Source organism: Crocodylus porosus, unplaced genomic scaffold (assembly GCF_001723895.1).
Source record: "Crocodylus porosus isolate Cpor-Errol unplaced genomic scaffold, CroPor_comp1, whole genome shotgun sequence".
In the NCBI taxonomy this organism is placed as follows: domain Eukaryota; kingdom Metazoa; phylum Chordata; order Crocodylia; family Crocodylidae; genus Crocodylus; species Crocodylus porosus.
In genome coordinates, this window is record NW_017728886.1 from 162,220,747 (window position 1) to 162,234,183 (window position 13,437).

Genomic DNA, 13,437 nt, shown 5'->3' on the forward strand with positions numbered 1-13,437 from the left:
GAGGGCGGCCCGGCCCCCTGCGGCGGCTGCATGGGGTGCTGGGGAGGTGGGTGGCTCTGCGGGTCTGGGTGTGGGTGGGGTCTGTGTGTGGGTCTCTGTGTGTGGGTCTGTGTGGGGTATGTGGGTCTGTGTGTGGGTCTGTGTATGTGGGGGGGTCTCTGTGTGGGTGTGGGGGGGTGGGGGTCTCTGTGTGGGTGTGGGTCTGTAGGTGGGGGTCTCTGTGTATGTGTGTTGTGTGGGGGTCTGGGTCATGTCTGGGTGAGTCATGCAATGTGTAGGTCTGTGTGTGGGGGTATGGGGTGGTCTGTGCTTGTGCTGTGTGGAGTGCAGTAGGTAGCCCTGCAGAGCAGTCCTGGCCCCACTGCTGCTGCTGCAGGGGTTTGGTGTGTGTGTATGTGGGGGGGGGGTCTGTGGGTCCGGGGTCCTGTGTTTGTGTGGGTCTGTGTCTGGGTGGATGAGTGTGTGTGGGTCTGTGCCTGTGCTGTGTGCACCTGTGCCTGTATGTATCTGTGTGTGTGCCTGTGTCCATGGATCTGTTGGGGGGGGGGGGAGGGGATTACAGCCTTGGAAGTGCTGCTGAACATAGGAAAGCAGCACAGAGTGCTTCCCTGCCCTAAGCCAGCAGGAAAAGGCAGCAAAAGCAGCATGCCAACCACTGCAGCTGCCTGAAGGGAGGTGCCTATGATGAATGCCCCCCCCAACCCTCCAAAGTGCCCTTCTGGGAAGGGCTCCATGACAGCCAGGCACGTGGTGTGTCCAGGGTGCCACGGCACTTTGTGGCATGTCACTGCAGTGTGTGGCCTCCAGAAAAGCCAGGGATTAAAGGTCTGGTGAGGAAGGTAAGGGGGGGGGGAGCATTTCTTCCCTTTTTTTAAAGTCACAAGTGTAAGACTGTTCACAGTGAAAACAAACTCAAGTTCCTTAGTGTGGAGAAGAGAAGACTGAGGGGGGGTTTGAGATCAGTCTTCAAATACCTGAAGGACAGTTACAGAAGGGTTGGAGGTAGGCTTTTCTCTGTGGCCCTAAGGGACAGGACTAGAAGCAATGGTCTCAAACTGCAGCAGAGGAAATTTAGGTGGGAGATCAGGGGGCACTTTCTGACTCTAAGGGTGGTCAAACATTGGAACAGGCTACCTAGAGAAGTGGTGGACTCCCCATCCTTGAAAATTTTCAAGAGCAGATTAGACAGAGACTTGGCAGGATGGTTTTAGTCAGAGTTCATCCTGCCCTGAGCAGGGGCCTAGACTAGATGGCCTTGTGAGGTCCCTTCCAGCCCTGCTTTCATGTGATTGTGTGACTCTTGACTTGCCCACCTTGCTCTGTGCCCTCACATATTGTGATACCTTTTATTGGCCAAACTGTCTAGTTGGGGGATATGTTAGACCGGTTTTCAGGCACAAATAGGTGGACCATGAGGAAATATGGGACATCCAGGACACTACCTGCCCCCTGCAAGTCAGTGGTGATGCTGCACACATATGTAATAGGGGCTGCGTGGTGTGGTGCACTGGGCAGGCGGGCAGTGGTGCCTACATGCTATGCTGTACCACTCTGTGCTGCTCCATCTCCCTGCTGCACTGCACTCTGTGTTTCCCCTGCATTTCTGGGATGCTCATTTTAATTCTTATCAGCTGACCTCCAAAATTGGGAACTGTCTTGGCTAAACTGGGACATATTGTCATGTGCATGAGGTGCCCTTCTTCAGGCCTGGGGAACTGTTGGTCCAATAGAAGATACCACCAAAAAGCTGTTCTTGAATATTTCCTGGACCATCATGGCTACAATACCATTCCAGCCAAACTACTTGCATATTGTAACGTATGTGATGTCACCTGCAGTGCCATGTAATGTATGGAAACCCTGGAAATACCTTGGCATAGTAGCAAGAGTCATGGAAGATGTTTTATTTGATCCTTAACTTTGAATCTTCTTTGCCTCTGAAGCTCTCAAACAGGCTTTTAATTTTATTTCTGTATACATGGTGTTTGTAATTCAGCCCTTTGGGTATAGAAGGTAGCATGTGAATAAAAAAGACATAATGATTTGTACTCCATAAATCAGAATTAAACTCAGTGGCTGCCAAAGTGGTGCTAATGCTATTTGGGAGCTTCGTAATGCATGCATTTATTCATATGATATACTGGTAACTGTAATTTTGAGGTGCCACAATAACTTGTGACAGTCCTAATATTTTGAATCTAGTCCTCTGTTAATTTTGGCAAAACTTTCCTTGGTTTTAATTGGAATGGTGTCTGAGAGAAGATTTCAGCATTTGGTTTAGTATTTTCAGTGTTGTATTAATGACAGGTAGAAGCAGCAACTTTTTAGCCAGAAAGAAATTATACTTGTTACATTGTATAATTGTTTTGAGATTCCTTATTTCAGTTCCTCCACACTGTAGTTTTATTATTGGATTATTTCAGTCTGTGATTCACAATTCAGCATATCTAACATTTGTAGAATGATTTTGATTAAAAGTTTCTGCTATCATATAAAGGTCTTCCCATGTAAATAAAACTAACCCTTTGATTGCCCCAAATGCAAAGTTTTTAGCACTGTTATTAACTAATTACTTGCAAAAATAAGTGATTTTCAGAGCTGAGAGAAAATGAAGGTGTCAGGTTTGGACAAAAAGCAGTTTAACATCAGGTTTTTGGATGCCCTTTTCACTTAAAAGAGCTAGTTATGTTTAAATGTGTGGTGCATCTCTAATGCTAAGAGAACCATAAAGCAAAGCTGAGCACTGTAAAGTATAACTTGCACTGAAGGCTTGTATTAATTTTGGTCAGTTTTCAGAATTATGTCTTAATCCATCCAGCTAATGCACGCATACCAATTCTCCTTCTGGGAGCTAAATTTATCTCACTGGAGCTGGGTATCCTGTTTTGAGGTTAGCTTGTGGTATCAGGGCCATAGTATTTATTGCATCTTAGTAGTATATTAGTTTGTTTACATACTTTTTATGGAGAGAATGTTCTCATAATGAATTCCCGCAAGGAGGCAAAAGGTTATTTTTAGTCATCTGAGTGCTGTGGGACACGACACTCAACAAAACTTAATGGATAAAAACACAGCAGTTAAATTGGGAATTGGGACACTTGAATTTGAATTGCCTTTTTGATGCTTGCTTCCTGTGTGACCCTCAGCAGGGTACTTAAGCTGCAGTTTTCAAAAGGGACTGAGATAATGTTGAAACATCTGGGCCCCCAAAATGAAGGCTTTCAAAATTAGTGAATGCTTGGAAACTAAGCCTCGATTTTTCTTGTGCCTTTGCTACCTGATCTGTAAAATGACTTGAAAAACCCACTTACGAATGACTGAAATGCCAGGAATTTTGTAGGGGTGTAGGTTGTAGCCATGTTGGTCTAAGGACATAGGCAGACAAGGTTCTTTGGGTGAATCTGATATCTTTTATTAGACCAACTTAAGTAGTTGGAAAACAATTATTAAGCAAGCTTTCGGGTTCAGAAACCCTTCGTCAGGCTGAGGAAGTTTCAGCAGTTGGTGTGTGCTCTTCCTGGGTAGAATGAAAAGTAAGAAGGAACTTTGTATAATTTTTACATTTCATGTTTTAAAAAAGATAACTGCCCTATGAACTGATGCTTTGAATTGATGCAAAGCCACTCTGAGAGCTTTTGTTTAGATTTTCCTGATGGAATTTGAATTTTTCTAGAAAAAATATTTTGATTTTTTGTGGGAACACTTTTCTGTCATTCCAGCAGCTCTATTTGTGACTTAACGTGTTGTTTGTTACCTATTACACTTTGCATTTGCTAAAACTACAGAATGTTAGGCGGTATTAAAGTTTGGATGTGCTCTGAACAGCTGCACTTTATGGGTTAATATGGTCTGTGACTTGCGCAGCTCTGACTTGCTGCTAGATCAGGGGAGGACAATTATTTCAGGTGGAGGGCCATTTACAGAATTTTGGCAAGCCGTCAAGGGCCACATGACAGGAAACCTGGGGCAGATGAATATTAATATTCTAAGGTTTTTAGGGGCCCCGCGGGCTGGATAGAGTGGCCTGGTGGGCTGCATCCGGCCGATGGGCTGCATTTTGCTTCATTTGTGCTAGAGGGCTGGCAAGCGGGGGTGTGGCTAGCAGCCAGGATGCCTGGGCTCTATCCCTGCTATGGGTGGGGGGTGGGAGAAGGCTGTGTTGCAGGGACCCCTAAGCCAAGCCCAGCCGGCTCTACCAAACCCTGCTGACCCAATCCCAGCCCCCTGTGTGGGGGGCTGGGCAGCCAGTCTTACCTGGAGAGGGCTGTACTGTTAGCCTGGAGCTGAATGAAAGCCACACAAAAGTTCAGTTAACTGTGGTTATTCGCAGTTAACCAAAATTTTCCCACGTACCCGGCCACATTTCCCCTGAGCCCTGCTGGGGTAAATATGCTTCCTCCCTCTTTTGGTGGCTGTGGCTGCATGCTCTTAGGGGAGGATGGAGTATGGGACCACCACGAAGGAGAGAGGCCAGCTCTGTCTGTCCTCCTGGCATTGGCAGGGCTCCACCTGCCCCTGGACAGTAGAGCTTGGGAGGGTGGGTAGATTGTTCCCAGAGCTGGAATGAGGAGGCTGGGGTAAATGCATCCTGGGATATTGGAGGACCTAGCTTGCTCACTTTATCTTTGTGGGAGTTGACTGATGTTACCACAATATGAGCTGGGTAACATGACCCAGAGGTACTCCTTCCCCAAAGTGGTGTAACTTTAAAACACTCGGTGAGCACTTGGAACAAGTTTACTTGCTTTAATGCATGGATGCCTACATTTTAGCTCAGCCTAAGGGTAACACATAATGAGGCCCTTATTTTGACACTTCTTTACCCTCAAGGAGAGACTTCTGACCTTATTTAGACCAGTATAAGAGGCATGGTGTTAGAACTAACACATTCTAACTAGTGTATGAAAGGTTTACTGTTGAAAAGAAACAATACCTTTAAAATGTGCTAAATTGGCAAAAGCTTTGGGAGAAGATTTTGGGTTGGTTTTCAGTATTGTACTTCTAAATCTTAGTCCAGACAGGAGTAGAATGTAGAAGGGAAAAAAATCATTTGCCTCTAAATCGTACCAGTCATGGTACTTGAGATGCAAGCCCTTCAGACGTATCCCTCCTCCTCTCTACATCTCTTGGGTAGAACTTATAAAATTTGCCAGATGAACTGCTCTAGATAGCAAATTCCTGTGTTTTATCTCTATTATGTCAGGGTGAGCATCAGTGTAAATTACCAGATGCTGCTGCATGCTTGTGGGGTCCCTTCAGGTCAGGGTCATGACCCCTAGAGAATAGGTTTGTTAGTTTTTAGCTTGATTCTGTACTTGGAGGAGACTGAAAAAGAAAAAAAATGTCAATGAATGTAAGTTTTTATGTTGAAGCAGATACATAATCATTAATACTTGGACTGAAACCATTAATGTGCTTCACAGACAGTGTTCTACAGCTCTCAGATGTTAACATCTGGATTGGGATGAAATGGTATCATAACTCTGTATCCCTTTATATGAGATGTCTCACCTAATAATGCTAATAACAGAGGGCTGAAGCCTGCATTGTTACCTCAAATCCATTGACTCTATCATGCTTTTCAGGTGTAAATGAGAGTAGAATTTTATTCCTAATGTTTGAAAGTGATGAACGAAGGAGCTATTCGATTTTCATAGAGTTAGGAAATATTGAGGTGTGTCTTTAGGAATATTTTTAATGCCTGAATAGAATGGAAACAAATATGTAATAATTTTAGGGTTGTTTGTTTGTTGTTGTTGTTGTTGTTGTTTTGCAGAATAAGGCTGTAGTCTTTATATAGGATAAAAGATTTGTTACTGAACTAGATGACAAATTTCTCATAAAATTAACCATAATTTTATTTTTATTAGGGTCTGATTGGTGTGTGTGTGTGTGTGTGTGAGTGTGCATGCATGCGCGTGCGCAAGAGTGAGCTTTATACAATATAATGAGTATGACTGGGAGGATCAGGGCAGAAGAATGTCTGACAAAATGTGGTTGTGAGGAATCTGCCCTGAAAACATAACTGTAACGTCCTATGCCTCTCTGAAGATATTCTCTCCAATATTTCAGAAAGCATCAAAGATGTTATTGGGAGGAAGATTAAAATATCAGTGAAGAAGAAAGTAAAGCTAGAAACCAAGGGTGACAAAGTGGATAACAGAATATTGGTAAGTGCAGTAACTGTGATAAAAGTAAACAAACATTTAAGAGAAACCATACTGAGAAATGCATTCTCCCCATGGAAAATCTTGTTTTCAGGTACTTTGAACTGTAAAAACCACTTGTTTCCCCCCCTTCTTGCCCAGCTTGTATGGAAACCTGTGTGTGCATCTCTGGTTTATTGTTTAGAACTTCCAAGAAGTTGCTCTCATTGTGGGCTGGCACCAGGGCAAGTTATGGTGTGAATGTACCCCAAAATAAAGGGCTTAAATATACATTTCTGGTGGTCCTTAAATTTCTACTGACACAAGGTGGAAATTCTGAGTACACAAGATATACAAGATTGAACACACAGGAAAGTGTGTGTGTCTCAAGAAATTGTATGCTGGTTTTGTAGATTATTTATGCTCTGATGGTGGTGTCTGGCAATGTAATATTAACTGTCTGGCTTTTAAAAGCAGACTACTATTTGTATTTTTGTGCAGATGTGAACCAGTTTGTAGTGTGGAGGGTGAGGGTGGGCTGTTGTTAAATATAAATGCTCGTTTTATGAGCGTTATAACTTTGTTGTTCCTAAGACAGTAGCGGAGGAAGAAGTAACATTAACTTTTTTCCAGCATACTACTTTTTTCTCAAGACTAATTTCTTTCTCCCTTTTGCTAAGCAGAGAGGTAAAGCTATAAGATGCTAGTGGTACATGTCATCTTGCACGATTGGGTGGACAAAAAAGATGGAAGTGTTTTGCTTGTATATGGAGACAGGCAGAACAGGGTAACAAAATGCAAATGTCTGTCATACTGCTAAAATGTTCTGCAGAATATTTTTAAATTGGATTAATTGTGTCTTTAAAAGTGCCATAGATTTGAAGATTTTGTTGCCAAAATGTTTTTATAGGTTTTATCTACATGTCCAAAAACAGGGTGTTCATGTTCTGGTTGTGTCATTTAATGCAACTTATGTATTTTTTAAATCTAAACTTAGGACTAGGTTACATTCTGTCTTAAAGTATATTGCTTATCCCTGCCAATAGTGCTATTGACGGTAGTCAGATTTTCTCTGAGAATAATTGCGTAAGCATTTTGAAGCCATTCTCTGTATAACATCTGTCTGGAGATCTTTTAAAATATATATAGCTCCAGGGCCTAAAATTTTTGTTCCCCACTGGAAATCGCTTGGGAATGTGAATGTTGATTGATAGCATCTATTTATTTTAAAGCCTTGTTTACGGGGCAAGCTGATAGATTCACTGAAGCAGTAACACTGATTGACTTCTGACTTATGCAGGATCATTCTTGTTATCAATAGCAGACTACATTGTGGAAATACCGTAATACTGCTCAGGATTGATAGGGCATAGTCCTCATGCTGAGCCAGGCTAAGTTTAGTATTTTGAAGATTTTATTTGGTTTTTGTGTTGTTTTAGGGGAAGGAAGAGGGGTTTAATTTATTTATTTATATATTTTCCAGATTTTGTGACCTCATTTATAAATTTATTGGGTTTTTTGTTGTTTGTTTTTAAATATACAAACTTATGCTGGTCCTGTCTCCACAGTATATTTGAATTTACTTTTATAGAATCAAAAAGAACTTTATAGAAAGCAGGTCAAGCTTTGAACAGTGAAGGGGGCTTTTGAAGGGCACACTACTCAGCAGTAAAACTTGTAAAAGTGCTGATTCAGATTATTGTTGTCTCTTTTGAAGTCTAATCTTCTAAGCTTTTAGCCTGGTGATTTTTTTTTTTTTATTTTATGATTTTCAAGGTCTGCCCTCCTTGCAAAGTTCAGAAATGTGTGAACATTTTTTATGCATTCCCATCTGTGTGCATAAGTGTGTTTCTCATTCAGCGCATAGATTTGGGCTGCATAGAGAAAGAGGTTGTGTTGTTTAAGTTGTCTGACTCATTTATTACAGGAGTTAGAAGGCATATATAATAAAAGAGGCAGGGGAAGTACAGGAATGCAAAACTGAAAGGAATGTTTCATTGCCAAGGAAGCTGAAATTTTCTCTGCTTCTGTCACCAACCATGTTGTGATACTATGCAAGTCACTAAGACCAAACTTTTCACAGTGATTGCAAAGAGCCTGTTTTACATTTTTTTTGAGGTTTCTTTGGAAGAAGTACTGAATATTCTCAGGTGTGGATGAGGTTAATGGAAGCTGTGGTTTCAACATGTAAAGTCTTATCTAATGAGAAATACAGTGAAAAATGAAACCATTAACATCTCAAATTGTGTACCCAAAGTTTAATGAATGTGCCTCAATTTCCCCTCTGTAAAATAGGAGCAATACTTGCTCTCCTAAGAGGGGTGTTATGAATACAAGGTAGTTTGTGAAAACTACCATAAAAAAGTGATAAACGCCATAAAAAACCCCCCATAAGGAAATCAAAATTTTTACAGTCTGAACAGGATCTGAATAGTGGTTAGTAAATAAGTCACAGGACATGTTGAGCAATGAAGTTGAAACAGAATATTGAATAGTTGTTTGCTCAGTGAGCAGTACCTGTCTCATGCCCTAAATGAGATTGGTCCAGTAGAGGAAATATGTGATCAAGTGTCATGAAGCACAAGCACGAGGTGGCCAAATTGAAATTGCACGCGTGACCTTGATCCTGGCTTTTCCCTAATATTTTGAGAGCCTATCTGTGCAATATAATTTTTTTTTTAGCACAGTCTTTCACTACTTTTAATGCAGATTGTATCAGTGGAAGTGTTTTAAGATGGTGATGTTTAAAATCACATTTCCTAGGTTGTGATCTGTCCAATAGCTGACATGTTTGAAATGTTGCTCATTTTCACAATCTAGATGAGCCCATAGGCATTCTCTGATGCACTCAGGGTCACAAAGGAAGTTTGCTGTATAGCTAGGAATGAAATCTGGGTCCCTTGACTTCCTAAGCTGGGCTGTAATTACATGACCTTTCAGGCTTCCTTTCCAGTAAAATCTCCCAAAATCAATAACACTTCAAGGAAGTGAAATTATTTAAAAATGACTGAACTTTGTAAGTGGAGAAAGGCACTTGACCTATGGCCTTGATATTCAAAAATTAAGTTGATATTCAAAGTGCATTCAAGACACTTGTATTCTCATATGTGGTATAACTGCACACTGCAGTCTAGTTGTTTCTTACTTAACTTGGAATCCTCTGAGCTCATGTGTGCCTTTGATCCTAAATCACGTACGTCCTGGGGAATTTTGATTGAAATCTGAGACCACCATTTTAAAAAGGTGGGTGTTCCAAACTAGACACCTGAATAAACATTTGCTAACATCCTGCTTATGTTGAGGTGGATTTAAGTGCATAACTTGAGCACTGAAATTTGAAAATTGTGATGTGAAGATATGATTTAATTTCAATACAATTTTTCATTCTTAACCATGTGTTCTTTGTTTTGGTAGTTCCAATTTGCTTTTATTTTTTAATTTCCCTTACTGTTATGATCAGTAAACATGGCAAATAAGAGTAATTTAAATGATGCATTTTTGCTGATCTGGGCATCTAGACTACAAGTTGCCATTCAGTCTCAGAAAGCCAAAACCTAACGTCACTGGGGTTCAGATCAGTCCCCAGATACTTAAGGCCAGATCAACCTGATTTAGGTCAAACTAGTGTATGGAACTTCTATCCCAGACCCCTTCCTGATTCAGATTGACTCACAGTCCCCCAGCATCCCAGGATGCTTTGCAGCTCTGGGCTGGGCTGTGCTGTCTGCTTGAGCAGAGCAGGCTTGGCCCAACCCCTCTGCTCTGTAGCCAGAGCAGTGAAGACTGGTTGTCAAGGAGGTGGGGTGGAAAACCTGGCTGGGAATGCAGCCTGGTCTGCCTGGAAGGGGTGGAGCAGCCCCTGCCAGACTTCTTTTCCCACTGGAATGGAGAAGGTTGGGGGCATGGGCCATCAGGTTCAGGAAGAGGGGAGGAAGGAGGGTTCAAACCCCCTCTATGGCCCATGAGACCCTAGCCTGGGTCTGCATGGGGGAGGGCTGCCATACTTCTGCCCTCTTCCCATCCCACTCCTTGCTCTAAGGGCCACCAGGGTGAGGTGGGGAATCCTTCCCTCCCCTCTCCCACCAGCACAGGACCCCAACTGGGGTCTACCTGGCTTTTCCCCACCACTCAAGTGGTGAGTGGGGGCGGAAAGCCAGGCAGACCCCGGCTGGGGTCCTGTGCCGGTGGTGGTGGGGGAGGGGGATTTAATCCTCTTCACCCGTCTTTCACCTCATGCTGCTTCCAAGGGCTGGCATCTGGCCATGCTCCTCTGCTTGGGGACAAGCCTGGCAGGGGCTGCTTCCAGCTTCCCCCTCCAGGCAGGCCCCAGCTGGGGACCGTGCAGGCCAGGGTGGGGCTTTAATTCCCAGTCATGCTCGGTGGCCTGCCAGGGGCTGGCCATTTCCCTTCCTCTCCCACCCCCCAGCTCAGCTTGCCTCCATCCTTCTGGCCACTGTTGAAGGGAGGGCTCGCTCTAGCGCCCCCCAGCTTCTAGCCTGAGCCACTGCAGGCATGTGCTACATTTCCAGAAACAAAAGTGAATGTCTGTTCACTTGCTTCTCTGTTCAATCGATGCAGGTTAAACTAACCTGCAAAGATTGAATCAATTCAGGCCTGGGCTTTTTGAATGTCTGTATTTAGCCCTTTAGACTGAAGGTCCTCTTGGAAAATGCCAGCACTTAATTTTTTTTAAGCTACAGAATTTTTTTTTGACTACAGAAAAACAATAGAGCAAAGCTCCTGTTGCAAAGAACTCAGGAAGATCACATCAGGTCAGAATGTGTTTTAATACTAAGGATTCCTATATGAAATTTCTGGGTTTGTCTTGCGAATCATACTAGCATGCGTAACAGTGTTGTGTGGCACCCTGTGACACTCTTGAAGGGATTTCAAAGCATCCAGGGTGCTGTAGCAACCAGGTTGAAAATCATTTGTTTTAGAGGGTGGGAAAGGCACACTGGTACCCAGTGCAGTGAAGCTAACACTCCCCATGAAGATCTGTTAGAAGCCAGCACAACAGAGCAAGTTGGGGCAAAGGCAGAAAGATGACTAGCATATTTGACAGTGAAACCTTCATTGTTTTCTTTCCCCTAAACTCATACAGCTCTCAGTCCTCTTGAGGTACAGAACAGTAGAATGAGCATTTTTTTTCTATTTGGGTTTTCTTTTTGTAATTTAATTTGCAGACCTTTTTGATAATCATTTATTTTATGCATATACAAGTGTTTGTTAGGTTTAACAGACCTAGGTACCACTTGACCAGTATAGGTTTAAAAACGAGGCAAAACTATACATAGAATAAACCTCCCAATTTATCTGAAAGCAGTTCAGACTTCTCGGTACCAAGCTAAAACTACAGGGACTCCATTATTTTTCTTATTAATAGAAAAAGAAGAGAAGGTGTTCTTACTACACGTTCAATATGTTTTGAATGCTTGTTTTCAAATTGAAATTGTTTCAGACATTAAAGCTAAGGAAATAAATATCCTTACCTCCATAGTACTTAGTGGCTGGTTCATTTTATGTTTTCCTAACCTTTGGGTCAGAATAGCATAGTGTGCTGGCAGGGCCATTTTATTAAGAAATTCCATTCAGCTGCCTATGTGTGATGGTACCCTCAGGTCACTTACACTGCAGGAGTCAGAGGCTGCATTCTCTTAGTTTGGCTAGCATGGGTCTTGAAAAGCAAGTTTTGTTTATTCACCGTTAATCCATATTTAATGGTAACTTAAACTGAAATACTGAAGGAATTACCAATTTCTGCTATCAGCTTTTAAGTGAAACTCCTAGTTGGATTCAACTAAGAATTAGGGTTAAATACTGATGAATTGATGTTGCCTGTTTCAGTCACTATATGTTTCTTTGTGTAGAGCATTCATTTATATTTCATTCTGTAAGGCTCTTTTTTTTTTTTTTTTTTTAAAGATTTTTAGAGGGTTGTGAGGTGGTCATTGTGTACCCTAAAATTGTACTCCGGAAATGTATGGTTTTCACTGTAATTATAGTTTGCTGCTCTGGGGATTGAGTTAAAATGCTTGTCTTTAGGGTTTCAAAACCATTTTGACTTTCAAGTATTGGAGGTAGTACTTTTATTTTGATACATAACTCTACTGCAATGTGATGCCTCTGCTCTTTATATTTATTTGGAAGCAGAGGTAGGCAAAACTGGTGTAGTATTTTTTAGAAGAATTGTGTAACATTTTTCCAAAATATACTTGCCGATATTGCATTGCTTACATTTTGTTGGTTTGTGGCGGGGGGGTGTTTGTGGTATTTTTGGAGGAGGAAAACTGTTTCCCTGCTCCTGCATCTGTAATAGTTGTAAAATTGTTGTAATCTTGAGGAATTTCTAAGAAGTATAAAAATGGGCAAATTACAAAATTTGTAATTTTGTCAGAGTGAAAACTTTTTGGTAACTTTTTTCTACCTAGCTCTAATTCTAAGTCATAAAGAATTAACAAATTCCATTATCGAGAGATCAAGGATATTACCTCAATTTAGTAGGAAGTCTGTGTAGTAAGAACCTGAAGTTCACAGACCTGTTGAAGATGAACCTTCAAATAGGCATGCATGCCTACTCTAAGTTGTGCTGGCACATTCTCAATTTCTTTTGGAATGTGAACTGACAATTTGTATGATGACAGCTAGTGTGTAATAATGATGTTAAGTATGGAGGTGCTGTTCGAATAATACTGTTTCCTCTTCCATGTCCATGGAATTGAGTATTCTGACAGCTCTCTTAGTTTGTGTCTGTATGGATGAAAGGAAAAAAAGGAGTCGGCATATCTCTGTCATGTCATGAAGTCCAAACAAAATAAGACAATGTAATCAAGACCTGCACATGCATGCTTATTTTAAAGCACTTGTAACGCACCTCCTAGATATTAATTAAATGATGTCCAATAAGATTGCTTGAAACCACTGAAATAATAAAGTAGGGTATTACTGGAAAGAAATTTGATTTGAAAAATCTCTAGAAAGGGACATTGTTAAATGAAATTTGGCTTCAAGGCTAGATTTTGTAAAATCATACTTTTCAAAGAATGCAGATTGAATAGAAAATTAATTCCCTTCCTTATTTCCTTGCTTCTTTTTTGTACATTTTGTTACAGCCTTAATATTATAACACTGACCTAGCACATGCAAAATTAAAAGTGAATATAATTTAAGAAACAAGATGTCTTTAAAAAAACAAAAACAACCCTGAAATGGTCTACTCAATTCAATTGACTAAAGTGGAATGATCTTTCCCTTTAAGGATGCTTAGGGTTGGAAGGTTACAGCCTCTCTC

General features: G+C 41.5%; 1 protein-coding gene across 1 annotated transcript in view; it reads left to right on the plus strand.

The window, feature by feature from the left end:
• Positions 1–3,526: 3,526 nt before the first annotated feature.
• The window catches only part of CARMIL1 (capping protein regulator and myosin 1 linker 1), a 278,825-nt gene continuing 268,914 nt past the window's right edge, over positions 3,527–13,437 (plus strand). Inside the window, exons 1-2 of the mRNA XM_019540133.1 lie at positions 3,527–3,533; positions 6,073–6,170. Of these exons, the coding sequence (XP_019395678.1) occupies positions 3,527–3,533; positions 6,073–6,170 (105 nt within the window). The remainder of the gene's footprint in view (positions 3,534–6,072; positions 6,171–13,437) is intronic.